We start from the raw sequence: 24,840 nt of genomic DNA on the forward strand, positions 1-24,840 counted from the left end.
GGGTTGAATTTCCTATGTCATGCCACAAGAAGTTTTGTTGGTCTCCCCAACCCGAGTTGTAACCATTGAAGTATGGATCACTACCCGGTTCAAAGAAATTTTCATTTGGTTGCTCTAGATAAAAATCCGAGAATTGTCTCGTTGGAAGACAATCTCTTGTATGATGTGAATTACTAGAGTAAAAAGCACAAAACGCATGTGGTGTGTAGAATTGAGTTGGGAGATAATTATTCTCCATCTAAGAGTTAAACATCAACAACACATAACATAATCAACACAACAATTCTTTATCATCAACTCCACATACAATGATATTCCCTTTCTCCTCAATTATCAAGACAAAAATTAAAATGGCCACGACAAGGACCGATGCTTGGAATTGAAAATACACAATTGCAATAGCCTCGACAAGGGCTTGCAATTTATCTACTTCTAAGCTTAACACATGCACGATATTCACAATTCGAAACTAGAAGGTCAAGAGACTTACCCGGGGTCCTCTAGACTTACAATTTGCTAGCATTCCCCACGGCGAGCTTCGAGTTCCTAGAATCTCACTTACAACACAAAAATGGTTAAACCACACAAGAAATATTCACAAAACACAGTATTCACAATCAAACTAAAATTAACCCTAGAACCTTGGTCGCTAAACCGTTTGCAGTCCCCGGCAACGGCGCCAAAAATTGATCGGTTGATCAACTAAACATCAACCTTCGTAATAGCACGAATCATTGTAAAATAGGGCTATTGGTCGGGTAAGTCGAACCACAGGGACTGCGCTAGTCTTACGGCAACCTTAGTGTCTAGAATCTTTCTAGAATGATGAAGGGTTTATAAAGGTTTTGTTGTTTGTCACTTAAGCTAAGAATATTGAAATTGCATAAATTAGAAACTTGCAAGAATTAAAAAGAAATGAAATACAAGTAGAGAAAAACTAGGGAAATGAATCCGCTCCAACCCTATACAAATTCTAGATTGAGATTAAATTGGGAAAATCAACGTAAATGATGGTCATGACACATAACAACCCTTGGTTGCTATACTATCCTCAAGAGGTTCATTAAATCAAAAACAAGAATAATCCATCAAAGATTCACATGCTTGAACTACCTAAACTAGGGTGTAGTCTTCAACATGCTCCCTAAGCCAAAGATTATCAAGCCCTTAATTAAATGATGAGAGCACACAAAGTTAAGAATCAAGTATAAACCATCAAAGGGCATCCTAAGCAATGATTTATCAAAGTTCTCAAACTCCATGCCATTGAAACCATTCTATGATCTAACTTCCATTGTCACTATGGAAATGCAAGCAATATGATTAGGAAGAGAAACCATCTAAGACAAGATGAATAGCTCAAAATAATCATGTATAGACATTAGAATTCATTACAACACATATGATGCTCTAGATCATAAAATCACCAACAATAATACATTGAAATCCCAAAAGTAAAATCTACACTAGAACATGCTTACAAGGGAGGGGCTTCATCACCTCCTTAGAGAAGATTTAGTTACCCATAGGAGCAATGGAAGAAGGAAGAAGCTTGAAGACCTCCTCCATTTTCGTGCTCCCTTCTTCAAGCTTGAAGAACTCTCCTTCTTGCTCCCTTCTCTCTCCTCTAATCTTGTAGAATATGGGATAATGATATGTGTGGCCTTCCTTGCCTTATCTACCACCAAAAGGTCACCAACCAACATCTCCAACCACTTCATTAAAGAGGAAAGCAAAGTGAAGAAACCAAGGTGCAAGTGGGCTGAAATGAGCCATTTCCGAAGGGCATTCTGCCCAAAATTCGAGCACTCTAAGCAAGGCCTCGAGCACTCGAATTTAGTGTAAAAATGCCCATGCTTCACTTGCTCCGCCCAGACCTACTTTGGTTAAACAGCCATAACTTTGCACTCCGAACTCCGAATGATGAACCGTTTGAAGATTTAGAAAGCTAATTCAGAGCTCTAAATATTTCATGTTTTGGTGGAGATCCAATTCTCAAGGATGGTTGGTCGAAAATGAAGATCAAGGCAGAATTTCATTGCTGCCAGGCAGTTCTGCGCGCCTCTGGTAACAAGGCCATAACTCTCTGCTCTGAGCTCCGAATGACAAACCGTTTGAAGATTTAGAAAGCTAATTCAGAGCTCTAAATCTTTCATGTTATGAGGGAAGTCCAGTTCTCGAGTTTGGAAGGTCAAAATGGCAAGCAAAATTCAGGTTCTACTGCTGCCAGAATTCAGCTTTGGCACCTTTTGTTGCTCAAGATTCCACAAGGCCTTATTCTTGTTCCATTTTGGCCAATGAACCTGAAAATGCATAAAAACATAGAAATGAAGATAATCTACATAAATTAACATACAACGGACTTTACTAATGCAATTTAGGGCGCTTGAATATACAATATTCGGCGCTTATCAGCTTTCCCTGGTCGGCCGTCTAGGGGTCGTTCGGTAAGCCCATAGGATGTTCAGGAGTTCGTCTAGCCACTTCCTTTTATGGTCTTCCAGCTTGTTCTTGATATAAGAAAAAATTGTTCTATTCGTAATTTCTGCTTGTCTATTGGCCTGGGGATAACTTACTGCTGCCAATTTTTGGTTAATTCTATATTCTTCCAGCAATTCTCTGACTTACTTGCTGTCGAGATTAGTCCCATTATCCATAACGATTGACCTCGGGACACCAAAACGGTAAATAATATTACTCCAGATGAAGCGTCTCACATGAGTTTGTGTTACGCTCGGATATGGCTCTGCTTCTACCCATTTGGTAAAGTAATCTGTTGCCAGCAATACATACTTGTTCTGAGCTCTTGCAGTTAGCAGAGGACTAACCATATCCATCCCCCATTGTATGAAAGGCCATGGTGTGGCCATTACGTTCAAGTCCTCAGGTGGTTGGTGGATCAGTGGTCTGAATCTTTGGCACTTATCGCACCTTCTGGAGAATTCCTCCGCATCTCGTGACATGTTCGGCCAGAAGTACCCTTGCGTCATTGCTTTGTGCACTAAAGATCTTCCCCCTAAATGATTTCCACACACACCTTCATGAATAGCTTGCAGTATCTGCCGAGCCTCTATGAGGGTGACGCACTTTAAGTACGGCCCAGAAAAAGACCTCCTGTATGATTGGTTATGCATTATGGCGTACTATACAGCATTCCATTTGATTTTCCTAGCCTCATCTCTTTGCTCAGGCAGAGTACCATTCCAAATATAAGTTAAGATCGGATCAATCCAACTTGGCTCATATGGAATAACATTTACTTACTAAGGATCTGGGCCCGAAGGTTCTTCAAAAATGGATAGCTAGTTCAGTATTCCTACTGAAATAACCCTTGCCAATGTTTCTCCAGAACCTGAGGCACTACATGCTAACCGATCGGCATCTTCGTTATGCTCTCTCGGTATTTGGATGAATTCAATTTTTTAAAAGTTTTTGGCTTCTCATATAACAGCAGAATGATATGCTTCCATTGTTTCATCCGTAGTTTCATATTCGCCATTCACCTACCGAACAATTAACTGCGAGTCACTAAAGGCAGTCAAATTCTTGACCTTCAGCTCCTTGGCAAGCTTAAGTCCTTCCAGTAGTGCCTCATACTCCGCTTCGTTGTTGGTGCCTCTGAATTCAAGCCGGAGCGCTTGACTTAAAGACGTACCTTCTAGTGTCTGTAGTTTGATCCCAATGCCTGCCCCCATCTGATTTAAGGATCCATCGACAAAGAGTTTCCACAAGCAACCACGAAGGTCTTCCTCCATGTTTTCTGAATCACATTCTAGTAAAAAATCTGTCACTGCTTGCCCTTTGACTGCCGTTCTGGGTTCATATGTTATGTCAAATGAGCTTAACTGTATGGCCCACTTCGTCATCCTTCCTGAGAGGTCTGGCTTGTGCAGGATTATTCTGATAGGGAAAGTGGTTAGAACGATGATAGGATGGGATTCAAAATAATGCCTGAGCTTTCTTTTCGCATGTACTAGCTAGAGTATCACCCGCTCGGCCTTTGAGTAACGTCGTTCAGCCTCAGTCATCATTTTGCTAACATAGAACACTGGATATTGCTTCCCCTCTGTACAACGGATCAGAACGCAACTTGTTGCAATACTGGATACCCAGAGGTATAAAAATAGCTTCTCTCCTGGTTCCGGAGCTGACAGGACCGGAAGGTTCTGCATATATTCTTTTAGACCAGTTAATGCTAGGCGTTTTTTATCCCCCTAAACTTGTCTACCATGGCTTCGTATTGTGTCAAAAAATGGTTTACAGCGATCTGATAATTTGGAAATGAACTGGCTCAATGCAGCGATCTGTCCCGTAAGTGTTTGCACTTATTTGACTGTTGTTGGCTCGGCATTCTTAGTCAGAGCTTCTGCTTGGGCAGGGCTAGCTTCTATGCCTCTATGATTAACCACGTGTCCCAGGAATTGATAAGAACTCACGCCGAATGAGCACTTAGTTGGATTGAGCTTCATTCTATATTGCCTTAACACATTAAATACGTCTTGTAGATGTTTCAGATGGTCAACTTTCTTCTTACTTTTTACTACCATGTCATCAATGTAAGCTTCCACGGTCTTCCTTATTTGACCCTTGAAAATTTTGCTAATAAGCCTTTGGTAAGTTGCTCCGGCGTTTTTTAGTCCGAATGGCATAACTTTGTAGCAATAGGTCCCGCGCTCGGTAACAAAAGAAGTTTTCTCTTCATCAGCAGAGTCTATAGGGATCTGATTATAACCTGAATAAGCATCTAAAAAGGTTAAACGCTCATACCCAGTAGTAGGATCCACCATTTGATCAATTTTTGGCAGCGGAAAGCTATCCTTCGGATAGGCTTTGTTCAAATTGGTGAAATCAATACACACTCGCCATTTCCTATTCTTCTTCTGCACAACAACAACATTTGACAACCAGTCAGGATAATACACTTCTCTTATAAATCCTGCATCAAGCAGCTTGTCAACCTCCTCCGCTATGATCTGGCTGCGCTCTGGAGCAAACCTTCGCTGCTTCTGCTTTACAGGTCTTACATTGGGATTAACGTTCAAGGAGTGACAGGATATGGAAGGATCGATTCCAGGCATGTCTAAGTGGCTCCATGCAAATACATCGGCGTTCTGAGACAAGAAATCAACTAACTCCTGTTTCTCTTCCACTGCAAGTCGTTCCCCCACTCTGGTTGTTCGTTCTGGTCGGAACCGATCGATCTGTACATCAACTAGGGGTTCTTCGGTCAAATCCACTGGCTCCTCCTCCCCATTCTACTTGGGGGGAGGCTCTTGTAATTGCTATCTCGGGCTTGCCGAACGGATGGGTGCTTTCCCTTTTCCAGTATACTTCAGCGTTACTGAATAACATTCCTTAGCTGCAACCTGGTCCCCATGAATGTTAATCACCTTGGCTCTATCTAGCCCCAGGCATCTCATTACTTGATGCAGAGTGGAAGGAACGCCTTAAACTCTGTGGATCCACCCTCTGCCCATTAGAAGGTTGTAAGAGGGATGAATCTCGACAACTACAAAGGTCTCCATCAGAACCCTCTCTGCAGCATGTATTACTACCTCCACCGTACCGATGGACTCCATTCGTTTTCCATCAAATCCTAGCAAAGGATTCCCAGTGGGCTTGAGCCAATCTGGCTTAATCTCAAGCCGATCAAATGTGTCCCTCGGCATGACGTTCGCACTACTTCCAGGATCAATCAGAACTCTGTGTACCAAATATTCGGCCATTTTCAAACTGAAGACTAACCGATCCTCATGAGGAATCTGAACACGCAATAGATCTATTCTGTCAAACTTTATCTGTGTTGATGCACTCTGTTGGTGCAGAGTGTTTACACTGCCTATCCTTCTCTTCACCCGTGCCTGGCGAAGGCGTGTTTGAAGCAGTTCATCTGACTCCTCAGTAGGCTCAGGCCGACTGTAAATTGCATTGATTATTCGAACTGGTTGCGTATTGTGAGAGTTCGACTTTTGATTCCTCTTCACGTGTTCCATCGGTCGGTTCTGTTCCACCGCCGGGCCTTGAATATAACTTACGAACTCCCCTCTAGCTATCAGCATCTCTACCTGTCTCCTTAAGTTCCTACATTCATTAGTCTGATGGCCAAAGTCAGAATAAAATGCACAATGCTTAGACTGATCCCTCTGTTTGAGGGGTTGTTTGATTGGTAAAGGAGATCGAAACTTATCTTTATTTTCTTGGTACAACCTTGCTAAGGTGACTTTCAATGGAGTAACCAGCTCTTCCTCCCTGGGCCTCTTCTCAGATTTCCACGAGGTCTAACGCTGTGGCTGAACCTGCTTTTGTCTGATCTTTGTTTTAGTTTTCTCTTCTGTTGATATGACGGATGTCTTCCGAGCGTTGGCTGCCTCTTCTTCTTCCAAGTGCACAAATCCATCGTCTCTTTCATTAAGTTCATCCATAGTCTCAGCGTATTCACTATCAAGCTTGTGTGGAATGGAGTGCCACGAGTCATGGCCAATATGAACGCTTGAACCGCCGTAGAAGGATGACATTCAATCACCATACTCTTAGTAAGATTAAACCTGGTTAGGAAAGCTTGGAGACGTTCATCCTCATGCTGCTTTATTGTGAATAGGCTCAAAATGTCCTTTGCTGGACGTTTATTTCCATAATATTGGCTTATGAACCGATCACACAAGCTTCGGAAACTATCTACTGAGCCCCTCGGCAGGTTCTTGAACCAATTGAGGAAGCACTTGCACATCAAGGAATCATTCTCAGTGTTCAGAGCCATTTTCAACTGGATGTGATATACATGATCAATCGGATCGGTCGTTCCGTCGAATAGAATGAAAACGGGCATGGAAAATTTCCTCGGACTCGGAGCATTCAGAATTTCATCGGTGAACGGCGAATCAACTGTTCGAGCTGCTAAACGAAGGGCTTCATTTTCCCTCTGGAACCCCGCGATTACTCTCTAATCTACAGATCTCCTTTCTGAGCTGTGATAGTCTAGCATCGCCATAGAAGGCCGATAAGTTGGATCGAATGATCTTTCCTCAATAAACTCTTTGTGCCATGACGGTATAGCTTTGTGGCGATCAAACTCCATTGCTTCTCCTCGGCTGAACGTTTCTTGATGTGGATCGAAAGTCATGGCTTGGTTTTGCCTGATCTATTCAGGCCGTGGATCCACGTGAGTTGATCATTCACGATTATCAATACGATGAGGATTTGGCGGCAAATTGTTTGGCCGGACCTCCTCGCGGTGAAGATCTGTTTGATTGTTCCTTACATCAATACCGTGATGTGCCGCATCGGTACGTACAACTTCTTCTCCGGCCGGGAGCGGTCGCGGAATCACCGGAACTTCTTGATGCTGCATTTCAATCCTTAAATCTGTATTCTCTCTCCTGAGAGCTTCGATCATGCTCATCAACTTATCAAGTTTCATCTGCTGGACATTCTCTACCGTATTGGAGTTCTCACCCCCAGTCATCATTCCAGAATGGAGCAAATGCATGAATCACAAATTCTAAGTTAGATCTGAGTCTCGCTGACGCGAATCACGCCAGATCTGGACTCAAATTTCACGAGTTATGTTCTCCTTTCGATAGATCAGAGCTTTTCAGGCGTCTGAGCTTGTTGGATTGAGCCGCGATAGAGTGAATCACAGCTGCGTAAACCTAACACCAATTTCTCAGAATCAATCAAGAATCAAGAACTTCTCAAGAGCAAACCGCAATCTCTTAGATCTGGATTAAACTTCTAGAAATCAAGCTTCATTGTCACCAATCAGTCTGAATCAACATGATGTTGATCAAATAAGAATCAACCTCTAACGCTTCCCATAGACGACGCCAATTGAAGATGTAAAGAATTTCCTCTCTCTCTTTTGACAGAGTGTCATTACATTTTCAATTAAAAATAAATCCCCCCCTCTTTTACTCTCTTCACTGCACTTTTATAGGTAATTACAAATGCTGCTGGACTATCAGTTTTGGGCCTTTTTTTCAATGGGCTTGGTCTTCTTCGGTGGATCCTCTGAGCTCGGCCCATTTTATGGTGCTCTTGTATGGGCTGTATTTTAATTATTTGCCCCGATGCCACGTTCGCGGACTATAACCGGCCCATATCACTTATTGTATCCTCAGTAATGCTCCAGTAACATTCCAGAGGTGTATGAAGTCTATCTTTTCGGACATGGTTGACAAGCTTCTCGAGGTCTTTATGGATGACTTCTCTGTTTTTGGGTTCATATTCGAAAACTGTCTTCAAAATCTTTCCTTAGTGCTTCAGCATTGTAGGGAAACGAATCTTATTCTTAGTTGGGAGAAGAGCCATTTTATGGTTTAAGAGTGTATTATTTTAGGACATATCATTTTAAAGAGAGATATTAAAGTTGATAGAGCTAAAGTAGATTTGATCTCCAAATTACCTCTTCCTACCTCTATAAGGAGAGTGCGATCATTTCTTGGGCACGCTGGGTTCTATCGACGCTTCATTAAAGATTTTAGCAAAATTTCCCATCGTTTATGTAATCTACTTACAAAGGATGCTCCTTTTGTCTTTGATGAATCATGCCTTGAAGCTTTCCAAAAGCTTCACTCTCTCCTTTCGTCAGCTCCTATCATGAATCCTCCTAATTGGGCTCTTCCATTTGAGATTATGTGTGACGTATCTGATTATGCTATGGGTGCTGTCTTGGGACAATAAGTGAATAAACTTCCTCATGTTATCTTCTATGCTAATAAAACTCTTTCAGATGCACAGTTGAATTACACCACTACTGAAAAATAATTGCTTTCAGTTGTCTTTGCTTTGGATAAATTTAGATCATATCTATTAGGTTCCAAAGTGGTAGTCTATTCTGATTATTCTGCTTTGAAACATCTTCTTTCAAAAAAGGAAACCAAATCCCGTTTGATTCGATGAATCCTCTTGCTTCAAGAGTTTGATTACAAAATCTGGGATAAGAAAGGGTCAGAGAATGTTGTAGCTGACCATCTTTCTAGAATTCTAATTGAGGGTACCTCAACTTCATTTCTAGTTTATGATTCCTTCCCGGATGAACAACTGTTTGAGGTTTCTCATAAAGATTTGCCTTGGTTTGCTGATATTGTGAATTACCTCACAATAGGCAAAATTCTTTTGTCTTAGTCAAAGCAGGAAAAAGTTCGATCCTTTTCCCAAATTAGGATGTACTATTGGGAAGATCCTCAGCTATTCAAATACCGTGCTGATCAAATAATTCGTAAATATGTTCCTGAGAGTGAGTTTCATAGTATTCTGACCTTTTATCACAGTTTGGCATGTGGAGGTCATTTCAGTACAAAGAAAACTACAGCTAAAATTCTTCAGTGCAGTTTCTTTTGGCCTTCACTCTTTCAGGATACATATTTATTCTACAGATCATGCCTTAGATGTCAGCAACTAGGATTAATTTCTAGAAGAAATATGATGCCCTTAACTCCAATCTTAATTATTGAGGTTTTTGATGTTTAGGATATTGATTTCATGGGTCCTTTTGTTCTGTCCAATAAAAATGAGTATATTCTTGTGGCTGTTGACTATGTGTCTAAATGGGTTAAAGCAGTAGCTACTAAAACTGCTAATCACACAGTTGTGGTTGAGTTCATTTAAACAAACATTTTTAGTCGGCTTGGTATGCCACAAGCTATTATTAGTGATGGAGGTGCTCACTTCTGTAATAGGTATTTTCGTACCTTAATACAAAGATACTCTGTCACCCATAAAGTTGCTTCTACCTATCATCCCCAAACAAGTGGCCAAGTAGAAATATCCAATCGTGAAATAAAAGAATTCTTGAGAAAATGGTTAAGCCAGATCGTAAAGATTGGTCTTATAGATTGAATGATGCTTTATGGGCTTACCGTACTACTTATAAGACTCCAATTGGTATGTTACCTTACCTTCTTGTCTACGGTAAAGGGTTTCATCTTCCTGTAGAGTTAGAACATAGAGCTTTCTGGCATAAAAAGCTTAACTTTGATATGACATCTGTTGGTTCGAACAAGAAGCTTCAATTAACTGAGCTTGAAGAATTACGTAGTGATGCTTCTAAGAGTACTAAGGTTTACAAAGCAAAGACTAAGGCATTTAATGACAAACATATCTTGCGTAAGACTTTTGAGCTTAGGAAGAAGGTTTGGTTGTTTAATACATGACTAAAACTTTTTCCTGGAAAGTTAAAGTCACGTTGGGAAGATCCATACATGGTTATTTCTGTTACATTTTATGGTATAATAGAAATACAAGATTGCAAGACTGATAACTGTCCAAGGTCAATGGTGATCGGTTGATCAACTATACATCAACCTTCGCAATAGCACGAATCATTGTAAAATAGGGCTATTGGTCGGGTATGTCGAACCACTGGGACTGCGCTAGTCTATGGCAACCTAAGAGTCTAGAATTGTTCTTAGAATGATAAGGGGTAATAAGGGTTTGTTTGTTTGGTTTGTCACTAAAGCTATGAAATTAAGATGCATCAAATAGTAGATTGCAAGGAATGTAAAGAGGTGAAATGCAAGTAAAGAAGACTAGGGAGATGAATCCACCTCCATCCCTATACACATACTAGGTTAAGATTAATTTAAGGGAAAAACAACATATATGATAGTCATGATACATAACAATACTAGGTTGCTATAATATCCTCAAGAAGTTCATTTAAATAGAAAGGCAAAAATAAACCATCAAAGGTTCACATGATCAACTACCTAAACTAAAATGTAGCTTAGAACATGCTTACTAAGTCAAGGATTATCAAGCCCTAATTTAAATGGTGAATGCACATAAGCTAAGAATCAAGTATAGACCATCAAAGGGAAACCCTAAGCCATGAACTATCTAGGTTCTCCAACTCCATGCCATTAAAATCATTCCATGATCTAACTTCCATTGTCACCATGGAAGTGCAAGCAATATGATTAAGAAAAGTAACCATCCAAGACAAGATGAATAACTCACAATAATCATTTATAAACATTCAACATTCATTACAACAAAAATGAGGCGCTTGATCATGGAAAGACTATCAAAAATACATTATAATCCCCAAAAATAAACTATACTAACACATGCTTACAAGGGAGGGGTTTCATCACCTCCCTAGATGAGGTTTAGTTGCCCATTGGTGAGCTAGAAGAAGGAAGAAGCATCATCCTCATCTCCATTTTCGTGCACCTCTTTGGAGCTTGAAGAACACCTCTTTCTTGCTCTCCTCTCTCTCCTCTATCTTGCTAGAATATATGATGATCCTTTTGTGTGGTCCTCCCTCTCTCTTACCAAGCTCAAGTCAAGGCTCTCTCTCCTCCAAGGAACACCTCCAACCACTTCATAAAGAAGGAAGATGGCATTGAGGAAACCAATGTGCAAGTGGCTGAAATTGAGCCATTTCTGAGTGCAATCTGCCAGAATTTCGAGCACTCGAAGGGTGGTCTCGAGCACTCTAAATTAGTGTAATGTGCAACATGCTCTTCTTGCTCAGCACTAACCTACTTTGGTAAAACAGCTATAACTTTGTGTCCTAAACTCTAAATGATAATCTGTTTGAAGATTTGGAGAGACAATTTAGTACTTTAAAAACTTCATGTTTGATGAAGACCCAATTCTCAAGTCTGGTTGGTCGAAAATGGGGAGAAAGGCAGTACTTCAGTGCTGCCAGGCAGTTTTGTGCACCTCTGTTAAGAAGATCATAACTCTCTGCTCCGAACTCCGAATGACGAACCGATTGAAGATATGGAAAGTTGATTCAGAGCTCTAAGTCTTTCATGTTAAGATGGAAGTCCAGTTCTTGAGTTTGCTAGGTCGAAAATGGTGACAAAAGTCAGGTTCTGCTGCTGCCAGAAATTCAGAATTGGCACCCTTTTTGTTCAAAATTCCACAAGGCATCATTTTTGCTTCCTTTTTGCACTTTAACCTGAAAATGTACAAAAACATGCAAATGGAGTTAATCTACATAAAATAATCAATTAATGGACTTTGTTAATGTAATTTAGGGCGCTTGAATATACAGTATTCAGCGCTTATCAAATGGACAGAGACTTAAACCTTACATAGAGGGTAATGTGCAGAGAGACACAGTTGAGGCAGTGGAACTTTATAATCCTATTTACTTGGACTAGAGAGGTCAGATTTTCGTCGAGCTATCTACGTTAAACTTAGCATTTGTATGTTGTACCGTTATTTATTTTGATTTTTTTTTTTTCGTTATTTTAAGTTTTTGATTTGTTATTTTCTTTTCTAGGTCTTAGGTTTGTTTTAGTCTTTATTTTGATTTTAAGTTAGGTTTGAATAAAATTGAAAAAGAAAATAAAAAATTGAAAAATTCCAAAAATACAAAAATTTGTAACAATGCTCGAGCATGCAAGTTGAGGCTCGAGCATCAGTGCTTACAAGCTCGAGCATCAGTACCTTAAGCTCGAGCCTTTCCTCATTGTAAGATCTAGGGTTTTCAGTGGCCATGCTCGAGCATCCCACATGATGCTCGAGCATCTGTACTTTAAGATAAAAGAAACCCTCGATCCATATATACACACCCTCATGCATTTAATTCTTTTCGCCTCCATTCATTCCCAATCTCCCTAATCTCTCCATATTCCACATCAACACCATTCTAGGCTTCGAATTTACATCCAAAAAGGTATGAATTTCTCCATTCCTCTCGGGTTTTTCGTTGTATATATAGGTATATATGTATGTATATATATGTATATAGTTTATATATAAACTGATTTCATGCCCAAATCTCTTTACAAACTCATCCTTGATCCTTTATAAATCTTATCTAATCATCATCTTTCCCCAAATTTGCAAAAATTCTAAATCCACTTAAGGTTTGAAGAACACAGTTTTGGGGGTATTTTGAGGTTTTGTGAGCAATTTAGAGAAGTTTGGGGGTTTGTTAGCAATCACACAGGAGATTGAGGGTCATTTGGGGAAGATTTGGAGTTATTTTTGGGAAGATTTGAGGTGATTTGGCTTTAGTTGGAAACCCAGAAGCTTGAGCCTCCAGATTGTGGCTCAACCATTTGCTTGCAGTAGGCTCGAGCATTGGATCACAAAGTTGGAGGTTTAGCTGGGATATTTTTATTGGATTACAAAGATGCCGAGACGGCCGAGGCAGAGAGTTGTTAAGATGCCGGTGATGGCATTAGATGATTTATAATGGTATGGCAAGATTTGTGATGAAACGGATTTTGTTATAGAGGATTTTCAATGCCACCGCAATACCTTCTGGGCAGTAGAGGCCTATAGGCTCACCAGTTTTCTGGGTTTTTGAGGCATCTAGCACAGATTTCCTACCTCAGGCTGGTGCGAGCTTTCTACCACTCCTTGCAGTTCCATGCAGGAGACGAGGAGGATGATGAGGAGGACCACTTCATAGCCACTGTGAGGGTGTTCAGCTGATAGTGAGCTATGATACTATTGTTGCGGCTATGGGCTGTCATCACAGGTGCCCAGCCGCTCTTATGGACAAATTTCCACCCATTCCCCCAGGCACGACCTGGGAAGATATGGTTCGTACTTTGGGTTAGGGGCGCCAGTCCACCACCATGGAAACGATCCGGAAGTTATAGCTTCCATGACATTTCTAATTTCTCGACATGGTCCTAGTGGCCAACACTCGGCCTCTCAAACACAAGATAGTCCGATGTCTTAAGATGGTGGATACGATCTACGCGTTCCACTCGGACTACTGGGTGTCTATCCCCCAGTTAGTTTTGATCTGCTACAGCTCCGTCGGCTATACGATGAGATAGGAGAAGCCAGATGCCCTCCTACTAATCATATTCACTTTCCTAGGCTAGTCACACGTTTGATGAATATGGCGAGGGTTCCGATACCCCCGAACGAGGCTACTGTGACTGTTTTCCCTTGGTACTGTTTCACGTAGTGGAACGTCTTCGGGCATATTCCCAAGGCGAGGAAGCTGGAGTGAGGTGTTGATGATGAGATCCTAGAGGATCGACAGCGTAGGGACGCTGAGGTAAGGGGTGTACTGTATGTACGGCACTTTCCACCTTATCCACCCCTGCCTATTATTCTTTCTACCAACCCTGCTGACGTGGTGATGGCAAGGACGGATGAGGACGAGGTCGACGATGATGATGATGAGGCTACGGATGAGAAGGTGTATCTCTCTAATTATAAGCCTTAGGTTAGGAGGAGACCCACTCCTGCAGCCTAGCCTGAAAGTTCTTCTCAGGCTAAGATTAGAGATTTACAGGCTAGGGTGGCCGAGCTGCAGGATGGACAGACAGTGCTGAGGCAAATGTTGGCTGCATAGTAAAGTATTTGTGAGGAGTTATTGTGCCGCACTCTGTCTGATCCTTCTACTTCTTCTGTTCCACCACCACCACCACCTATGGATTAGTTTTAGGATTTTTCTATAGTTTGGTTGACTAGGGCAGTTCTTTTTGGTGTACTTATTTCCATATGATGTATATATGCCCTAAGTCTTTCTATTTAAAAGCATTGTACTGATTTCAGATATATATACATGCTTTTTGATTATAGTATCCTTGTGTTGATATTTTCATGCATTATGATATTACTCTATGCTTACTCCATATGCTTGAGACTTTGATATGTATTGGAGTTTATTGATTTTGCTAGATACTACAGATTAAGTTTAGAGGTGATTTGAATAACAGCAACCTTGACTGGTTTTGAGGAACCACTATGTTGAAGGAGGAGATGCTGAAAATTCATTTTTACTCACCTATGTATTATTTTGTCCTATCTTTGCTGGTCTGCTTATTTGATAATATCTTTCTAACTCTCTTTTGTTCTCACACATTGAGGACAATGTACATTCTAAGTTTGGGAGTAAGGCTAATTGAATTTTTGAAATTTTTGAAATTCTGGAAATTTTTGCTGACACAAGGATATGATTTGCTGATATAAGCATGTGTTTGAGTCTGTTGATAATTATATACTCTGTTTGCAGTCTAAAGTTGGTTAGAAATGGTTTGTATGCTAAATTATTGTGAAAATGAGTCTTTGAAATTTTTTTGAAATCAGTTGGTGGCCTGTGGTTCACTCTACTAGGATAATTATTGTTTAATGATTTTGATCTCTGAGATGCTACACTTTGCACAATATTCACACTTTTATGAAGTATGTGGGGGTAGAAATTGAAAGTCTTGTCTTGTTTTGAGTTAGACTGAAATAATCAGGTAGATTTGATAGTTTTGATGACTTGAGGCATAAAATAAAAAAAAAAAAAATTTTTTTTTTGGTATGTATGCAACAAAAAGAAAAACAATGTTCACCAATGTGAATGCAAAATTAAAAATTATGATGAAAAAAAAAAAACAGAAAAGTATAAAAGGATCAAGTTCAGGTTTGTACTTAGATTGCTTGAGTGATTAAGCCCTTAGGGGCGTGTTATGACACCTAATGCCCTAAGATCGTTTGGTCTGGGAGTCATTGGCTGAAAGCTTGTTACATAAGGGATTTAGGTTACCTAGATTACTTGAACAATTAAGTCCTCTGGGGTGTTTTAACACTTAATGCCCTAAGATCATCTGGTCTGGGAGTCATTGGCTGAAAGTTCGCTACAAGGGTAATTTAGAAAGCTTAATAAACCTAGACATTGCACAAGTATCAGTTTTTTAAAAAATGCATACCAAAAAAAAATAATAATAATAAAAATGCCTTGGGAGTTGGAATTTGAAGAGTCTGCTTGTAAATTGAGGAATGACAAAGAATAGATGCAAGTATGGACAATAAGCCACACAATGAATTGCAGGATCACTTTAAAAAAGTATCTTTAAAGATTAAAATTGTTGAATAAATGATTGAACTGATATGTGGGGACTATGGTTGCTTAATTGAGATTGGAAGTTGGAAGTTCTTCTGATTACATGATTGGTATACTTGCTGTATTTGACTAATGAATGAATTGCAGGGATGATATGATTTGAAAACAGACTTGAATAAGCTTACTGTGCATTAAAGGCACTGATGTGAGAAGTTTATGGGTATCTTCACTGGAAACCCTCACGAGACTATAACTCGTCCACTAGGGATAATCTAAGGGTTTAATGGCTTGTTGGATAAGCTAAATGTAATCGTGATTCCCACGAAAACGGCTTTTTAGTTCTGTATTGCTAAGGGACTAGCCATATGTAAGTTTGGGGATGTGATGAACGCTGAATATATGCATATTTGAGCCCCTAAATACATATCTATTAAGGCCTAAAGTGATACTTCTATCCATAGTTAGACTAATTTATGATTAATGTGTGTTTCAGGTACTTTCCTAGATAAATGATTAAAACCGGGACTTTATGCTGATATCGAAGCTTACCGAGTCATTGTCGGTCATTCAGAGCAAGCCGATAGTTGAATTGGTGAAGTTTGAAGCAATTGAAGCCTTAGAGCTCGAGCCAAAGTGTTTAGGCTTGCACATTGTAACAAAGAAAAGAAGAAAAGTCAACAAAGCCAAATGCTCGAGCATCAGTACCTTGATGCTCGAGCCTTACTGCAAAGATGCTTGAGCCTTACTGTAAGGGTGCTTGAGCCTTACTATAAGGGTGCTCGAGCCTTAACCAAAGGTGCTCGAGCCTTGACCCTGAAGCTTGACCATGAGGCGTCGGAAATTAATGAGTTGATTTTGAATTGAAGGCTATGCTTTCGGGTCTTGTGCATCACTTCCATGATCGAGCACTATCAACAGAGGATCAATCATCGCCTCTTGATGCTCGACCATTGAGGCCCAGATGCTCGAGCATGGTACCTAGTGATCGAGCCCAAGAAGCTTGGAATGAGCAATGTTAAAAGAAAAAGACACTTCGGAAAATAGTTGAAGAAAATTGGTTAAGTGTCAATGTGATAATTAAGCACCATTCACTGAAGCTCGAGCATCCACCCAGTATTACTCGAGCATTGGTTCTTGAAACTTGAGCATGAGTCCTAAAACTCGAGCATCCGTTCCTGAAGCTCGAGCAATGTATGACATATTAGACTAAAAGCTGCGGGATTCCTCTTTCTATTACTGTATCTCATTCCAGTTGGGCCAGAAGACCTAAAAGCCCACCAAATATATATTTTCTTCTATAAAAGAAGGCGTAAGCCTTGATAGAAGAGATCCGAAATTCCAATGTCTTTTACGTATTATTCAGAAGGCTGAAGGTGTGGTGGCTTTTAGGGTTTCTACAACCTTGAAAATGCAGATCCTGAGAAGAGAGGTGCCGTCCGTGACGATGGAAATGAACTCAACACAGATGCTATCCAACCTTGTCATGAGTAGCTAATCCCTTTCTTAGGGCACTGATGTAACCCAACGTTATATTATGGTTTGATTGTTTTTACTCTAGGTTTATTTTAGTATATTATGTTTTCTTGATTATATGACTATGAGCACTTGAGACAACTCAAGTGGTTTTTCATGCTTTAGTAAATATAAATTGTTATTACCTTGTCTTAGAAATAATAATTTATGTTATATTCTCAACCTACCTTGTTGTACGGTATTTGGTGGAGCCCTGCCGGACACAAGAATAGAGGTCATATAATGGTGTTCCAATGAATATTACAAACGAACGTTTTCATAATCTATGCTTAGGAAAGGTGGTTCATTCACACAGTAGTTTCATAATCTATGCTTAGGAAATATGGTTCATTCACACAGTAGTTAAAGTAGGTAGAGTAAGTAGGTGAATAGTCCACGCTAACTGCAGATATGTTATAGTTAGCTAAATTTGTAGAACATCTTTCTTTAAACTCCGAACTGAACGAATGTTATTTAGTTCAGTTCATTTGAAAATAGAATTGGTTAAAATTCCAGAGTTGATTCAATTGACCATAGTATAACGATTGTGGGGAAGTCAAAGCCCTAAGATCTTCCCTTTCTGATCATTGAATTTAGTTTAATTTGCTTTAATTTAATATTTTGTTTAATTCAAGTTTGTTAAATCGTGACAGCCAATAAACTCTATAACCAAGTTTCTGTAAACCATAAACCTAATTTAAAGGCTAAATACAAATTCTATCTCTCTGTGGGTTCGACATCATCTTTGCATAGAGCTATATCCTATACGATATCGTACGATGCGAGAGACACATCATGTATCACGAGAGAACCAAACATATTGATGTCAGAAATCATTTTATTCCGGATGTCATATCAGAAAGAATTACTACATTGAAGAAAATTGACACAACTGAGAATCCGGCGTATATGATGGCAAAATTCATTCCGGCTCTCAAGTTCAAGCATTGGTTGGACTTGGTTGGTATTCTCGAATGTTGAAATTGCCCCTAGGGGCTTTGTGGAGAAGACAGTTTGTTTAGCAGAGATATTGTGGCTTATTTGAATTTTCACCAATGTGGAGATTTGTTGAAAACTGTAGCTAAAATTTGCCAACTCAGCATGTAATAATACATGATCACTTACATCATCAGCTTGCCCTCCAAGGAACGTGATCAGCAAGCTGTGCCAGCCCCATGCGTGATCAACAAGTCTTATGCTTGATCAACAAGCATAAGTTGGTGATTTCTAGGCTATAAATAGCCTGCACTCCATGGTGTTTTTGCATCCAATAATTGAGTGTGAATTTGCTCAATAAAGAAAAGTAAAGTGTGTAAGAGCTTGGGTGTAACTGGGTTTTGGGTGTGAGCCACTTAGCTTTATATTTCTTTATTTCCATAATAAAATATTGTTTTGTCTTCTCCCCGTGGACATATGCAGAGCCGAACCACGTAAATCCGGCCTTGTCTTGTTATGTGTGCGCTATATTTTATTTTCTTGTCATTTATTTTTCTCTTATTCTCATAAACTCCTATTGGATCTTTTATTTTCATAACACTTGCCTTACAAAAAATTACCATAATAAAATAACTTCAAATAAAAATCAATTATAACACAAGAATGAGCCATAATTCCTAACAAATGGTATGGCCACCCACATGTTTTCCTCTAATCATCAACATATATCTTCAGCCCTGATGGCAGAAGGCACGGTCGTGAGAGTTGCAGTCATGTTTGTTTGTTTTCTTTTTTAAAAGGTCATGTATGTTTCCAATGGCGTGTCGATGGTATTTCTTGAAGGAGACTGTCAAGCAGTTATCCATATGAATGCTTCAGAGGAAGCCCTCGTTATAAGGCTGCACATTATATTAGTCAACTTGCTAGGGTGTAAAGGACTGTTTTAGTTTTATTTATTGTATTCCTTTATGGGTAGGTTAAGCTCTAATTGATTATTGTATTCCTTTATAAATTTTAAATGACATTTTCTTGTCATGAAAAATAAAATAAAAATTATAAAATTATTCAAGATATAGATGCTACAAAACCATGAAAAAGTTGAGATGGAACCAAAAACAAGAGGCTCACATACCATTAGGAGCAATAAGTCGATCAACATGGTATTGCATAGTGCACCAAACAGACAGAAAAATATTAACAGAATGAAGTAATTAGTATCCATCAGCTACATAGCTAATTCCCTTCCTGTTGGTTTCCCACTTACTCGCTGCTGCTACAGAGAAGAGGGAATATTTTTTTGAAGGAAACCGTTTTGTGATAGAAACACACTTGGGGTCTTGATCGTACCCTACAACAGGCGGATGGAACGTGAAAAACACTTCAGCTCGGACCATAGCGTGTTTTCCCCTTCCGAGCATTCGTTTTCCCCTTTAACTGAAGCTAGGCTCTCTTCATAGACAAAAACCTTAAGGCTATAGAGTTCTCCGTGAGGTTCATCGTACTTAATTTCTTTGGTAATAGGGTTGTAAATAACCAAATGTGAAATGTTAGAATAAAAAATGAAATCTCCCTTTTTCGAGCAACCAAGTGGTCCCTCGACATCTGAAAAGGGCCCGATAGTTAATTGTTTAGTCCAATATCCTTCCTCCATCATCACCCATATGTCAAATTGCTTCTCTATTTCATTAGGATCATAAATCACCATAGCAATAGATTCGTTGTAGAAGGCAAGATAGCCTATTTGTGAATTCTGAATATATGGTGGTTCCAATATCTTTTGGAAAGCATCCTTTTTCATGTCAAACTGAAGGACCATATGGTTGCTAAAATCACTGTCACTGACTAGCCAATGATAAACTCCATTTATGCATGTGTTGCCTAAAGACTCACTCAAGTTGTCAGCCTGGCTGAAATCAGTTTCAACCGGTGTCCAAGTATCAGTACCTTGGTTATACACTAAAACAACTGCAGGATCGTGTGGAAAATCATCTTTTTCATCCCAAAGAAACTGAATCCAGACCACCTTGTAGTTATTTGTCACTGGGTCTAACCCAAATCCAAAATATTCACAGTATGCCTTCGTATAGGGTGGAAGGTTGGGATAGGATACAGGGAGAGATTTGAATTCTCTTATGTTGGGGTTCCACAATGCAAATTCATGCCCATCCCAAAAACAAATTACACCATTACATGTATCGATAATTGATGGATTTTTGGCCGTATGAGGATCTTCAAGATCATGATAAACAATGGGCATGCTGATAGGTGGTTCAACGTGAAACAGAGCTAAAGCATATATATGGGTGCCGTAGCTGTACCGTTCAACAAGGAGATAGGCACTGCGGTTTTGGTGATTGAGCTGCTTGTTAATGAAATTAGAGTTTTTGAGTAGAATACACCAATATTTGCAAACACACCGAAACCGTAGTAATGATTTTACAGGCAGCCTCGAGAGAATTTCAATTACCACGTCTTCTTGCATATGATGATCATAACTATTGTTTGCCATTGCTTCGATGGTTAATTAAGTCTTTTAATTATTTCGATTCAGGTTTTGAATTAATTCATTTTATGGTGATGAAACAAAGAAAATTCCAAAAAAAACTATAAAGTTCCAAAAGGATTCAGAATGAAATCAGATCTTATGATCATCATTAATTAGAAAGAACAGTATTAAAAATAATAAGAAAGAGGAAACAAAAAATAAATAAATTAAAAGAACTCAACAAAGTCTTTCCTTAATTAACTGGGATTTGCACAGCCTCAGAACTCTGAAATTAATAAAAATTCAGAGACAAGAAATCAAGAATAGAGAAGAAAAGGTTTATTGTATTTTTTCATTCAGCTTTAAGGTTATATTCGTAGTCAATGTCTCAATGTGTACATGTAGAATATATATAAATATATATTATAGGGATTATATTTGAAAACTATGAGCAAGATCAATAATAAAGAAAATAAAAATCATGGAAGAGCAGTGAAGGATAAAATAATTAAAAAATAAAAAATAAAAATAGCACAGAAAAGGAATGAAGGTTGGGGGAGGTTTTCTTGCGACAAAATGCATTTGTAAATGATTGATGGCAATTTGATGAATTTGCAGAATTCCGTTTTTCGCTTCTGATAGATTAGGGTGTGTCTCTCTAGAAAGTTTCTAAGCAACCGCTTTTTCCAATGAAACAATGGACGAAGGATCTCAGGATGTGCTTGGTGAAATTCATTCCGTTGTTAACGGCCTTCAAAATTCACGGTCCATATAGAACGATGAGGAAGTATTTTAAAGCTGGCTGTCAAAAAAAAACCCAAAATTCAGCGAGTCAAAGCTTTTGAAACCATATTTTCCTTTATTTGGGTGTATGGGTTCAAGCCTCAGTAGAGGAATGAAAAAATAAAATTTTGATTATACATTTGGTTATGAAAATGATAAGAAACTACCATTTTATGATTTTATTTTTTATTTGCAACCACGGTTGAGGTTATGGTCCTTTTTTTTTGCATTCTACCCTCATAGTTTATTCATTTTCAATAATATACTCATGAAATATTACATTTGCCCCCCTTAAAATTACTAAAAAAAATGAATTATTACCCCCCAAAATTCATTTTTGCCCCCTTATTTTACATCCTTACTCCGTCCCTGCTTAGAGCACCGCCATAATTCACAGTCGAGCACATGCATTGAACAATTTCTTAGGGGAAATTCAAACTCCCAACTTCTAAATTATGTGCGAGAGTCTTTGTCATTAGGCTACCCCTTAGATAGCGTGATAATTACCATGAAAGTGAGACATTATTGTAAGTTCATACTTTTTGAAGAAATCAATTTTTCTTTTTTCTTTTTTCTATTTTCTATTTTTTTTTTTTTTTTTGTAGGAAAATATTATAGGAAAGTTAGGTAGTCATGAAAAGTATTTTTTCGAAGGATGTTGTTTTGAAAGTCGGACTAGTTGTACTTCCGCAAACCAATCACACTTTCTCGGTTGGGCGCTTGGAAGAGTCGGACTTGTCGCACTTTTCCTGACCAATCTCATTTTCATAATATGTGTGGAATTTGTTTCCTTATCTAATTAGAAATTGCTTTCCAGACTATGCACACTCGTAAGACAAGTTGTTTTTTTATAATTAAATAATTTGATTGTAAGACTAGACTTGGACTGCCTACTTTGCTCCTCCTTCCCCAACCTTTGTTTGGCATAAATTAATTTGGTTCAAAAACCATATCCCTAAACACAGTTGCATTGCTTGGCTTGCAGTAAGAGGTAGACGTACTTTATACTTTGGACTCCAAGCCTATAGAATGAATCAATGGATCATTTGTTCTACAAATGTCGTTTTAGCTCACAAGTATGGAATGTTATACAAGAGATTGCAGGGTTCTACATTCTTCCAATTGCTGGAGTGACTTGATTGGCTGGTGCTCAACAAATTGGACTTCAAGAAAGTTTTTGATACACAAGCTTTTACTGTCTGCAACAATTTATTTCCTTTCGTAAGAGAGAAATGGAAGAGCCTTTAGGAACACATACACTTCACCTAATCACATTTTCTCACAAGCCAAATCTTGTATTACATCTAAACTTGCAGCAATTAAGTTGAAAAGCAATACTGATCTAAGGAGTTTTACAACTGAACATGACCTACACAGCTGGTTTGTACAAGCATGTGGTGCAGCTAGTGGGCACGCTTGGTTGATTACATAATGCTGGCATCAGATGTGCAATCCGTAAAGCTCAAATGGATGATTTGGATGGTTCAGGAAGCTGTGGTTGGAGGTTTAGTCAGGAAACTAGGTTGAGATTATTTTGGAAGGATGAGAAGGATTGGTTTATGGAAGTGCTTCCATTATATAGTGTTTCTTTTGGGGTGGTGGCTTCACATTAGGGCAACCTTTTGGCTTAGTTGTAATGTTGAATTTCTTCCCCTGGATGGGGCACTATGATGTAGATAGTTTTAGTAGGTTTATATTATTTTTAATTTTATTATTATTTTTTAATTTTAGGTTTTTAATTTCCTTCTATAATTAGTTTCTTTATATTTTTTTAGTTTACTTAAGCCATTAGTTTCTTTTATGTTATTAGTTTCTTTAGAATTATATTTATTATAAAAACATGTACTGTGATTGCAGAAAAAATCAACTAAATTATTAATAATATTTTAATTGCTTTACAATTTTTATTTAACTTTGTGAATTCAAAGTCACCACCTTACGGATTCAAGATAATCCCAGTTCCTTGTAAAAGCTTTTATCACTTTCGTTTATGTCAAAGTGAGTTTGCTCTTAACTCAAAACCAATTGTAGATTTGCTCCGAGCCCAAAAAGAGACAGTAAATTGGTTAATAGACTTCCTATGAGTTAATGATTGAATCCGGTAATTTTGTAAGCTTATCTAGCATAAAATTTCCATCAGCAAGACTTCTCCTTTTGTCATTGGAAAAAAAAAAAAAAAAAAAAAAAAAAAAAAAAAAAAAATATTGATCAACAACAACCAACCTATTCTTCCCATCTACTTCGGCTGGCTAAAGGAAAAAAATCAATTTGGGGATAAAAATTAATATAAAAATAGAATTTTCGGTTGTCGACTTGGTCAGGCTCGAAGGCTTAGACAATTCTTATCCTTATTTTCTCCCTCGAAAGAAAAAATCCACCTCTCATTTCTTCCAAAATTCATGGATCTCTCCTCTCATATAGTCCCATTTTGTCTTTCTTCTTCTTATACTTTCTCATTTCTTAGAGCCTTTCCCCCTTATTGGAAGACGCCATGATATGTAAGTCTCTCCCTCTCTAGCATCTTTCAATTTAAATAAAATTTATTCAGACATTTGAGGAAAAAATATCAACATTTGTTTAGGCATATTTCAAAAAATATTTAATATCTATTATCATATATGGTCAGGACTACAATTAAACATTATGACAAATAATCATTGAGATCCGCCTTATGATCTGTTCTTTACTCTTCAAATAATTGTTTTACAATAGTGATTTAGTAACATAATTTAGGTGGGAAGGCGTTGCCATTTTGAGAGAAAGAGGAAGGGGAAGTTGAGAAGTGGCTTAAATCTGGTGGTATGGGGTTTAAAATGTGGGTGAAGCAGAGGTAGAGAGAGAATGAAGTGGAAGAAGAAGAGAGGGTCATTTTGGTCAATTAAAAAAATTTATGAAGGTTATTTAATAATTCACATGGGTCAATTCAGAAATCAAAGTATAAATATGTACTTTTATCATGGTTGTGGTGTTTTTATTCCATTTATCAAACTTGGAGTGTCATTGTCCGAAAAATGTCTAAATTGTTCTACCTGTCTTTACGACAAACTTTGGGGATGTGTGAGCACGTCTTACTCTTTTTTTTTTTTTTTTTGCAATTCCAAATCCTAAGGTAGGCTCAATAAAATTGTTTGTTGCTGAAGTGCATTGTAGCTATGGGTGGATTCTAGAAAAATGGCAAAAGATTTTGAATGTTACATTGAATATATAATGGTCAGGTATAGGGATGAACGCGGTCCAGTTTTGAGGATTTTTGGAGCCAAATCACTCCCTATGGTTATAGAAAATCTGAAACCAAACCATACCATTTGAATCATGGAGCCGAACCAGCCCAAACCATGAAAAAACAGTTCAATTCAGTTCGGTTCGG

The 24,840-nt window shown here is 38.5% G+C and overlaps 2 protein-coding genes across 2 annotated transcripts; both read right to left on the reverse strand.

The window, feature by feature from the left end:
• Window positions 1-5,447: 5,447 nt before the first annotated feature.
• Window positions 5,448-6,059, reverse strand: LOC132316160 (uncharacterized). The gene is made up of 2 exons (XM_059814672.1): window positions 5,684-6,059; window positions 5,448-5,596 (listed from the first exon to the last, which is right to left on the reverse strand). Exons 1-2 carry the CDS (start codon window positions 6,057-6,059, stop codon window positions 5,448-5,450), a joined length of 525 nt encoding a protein of 174 aa, XP_059670655.1.
• Window positions 6,060-19,553: 13,494 nt separating this feature from the next.
• On the reverse strand, window positions 19,554-20,714 carry LOC132316161 (F-box/kelch-repeat protein At3g23880-like). Its single transcript, XM_059814673.1, has one exon. The coding sequence runs from the start codon at window positions 20,712-20,714 to the stop codon at window positions 19,554-19,556; it is 1,161 nt and encodes a 386-aa protein (XP_059670656.1).
• Window positions 20,715-24,840: the final 4,126 nt, after the last annotated feature.

The sequence above is a fragment of the Cornus florida genome, unplaced genomic scaffold (genome assembly GCF_030987335.1).
Source record: "Cornus florida cultivar Cherokee Brave unplaced genomic scaffold, ASM3098733v1 CherokeeBrave_3.0.0_Hap2_Chr07, whole genome shotgun sequence".
In the NCBI taxonomy this organism is placed as follows: domain Eukaryota; kingdom Viridiplantae; phylum Streptophyta; class Magnoliopsida; order Cornales; family Cornaceae; genus Cornus; species Cornus florida.

Coding starts and splice junctions, on each gene's coding strand:
- LOC132316161 (XM_059814673.1), bottom strand. CDS start 20,714: ATGGCAAACAATAGTTATGATCATCATATGCAAGAAGACGTGGTAATT.
- LOC132316160 (XM_059814672.1), bottom strand. CDS start 6,059: ATGCTGATAGCTAGAGGGGAGTTCGTAAGTTATATTCAAGGCCCGGCG. Junction 5,597..5,683: donor AGTTCTGATTGATCCTGGAA/GTAGTGCGAACG, acceptor ATCCTTTGCTAG/GATTTGATGGAAAACGAATG.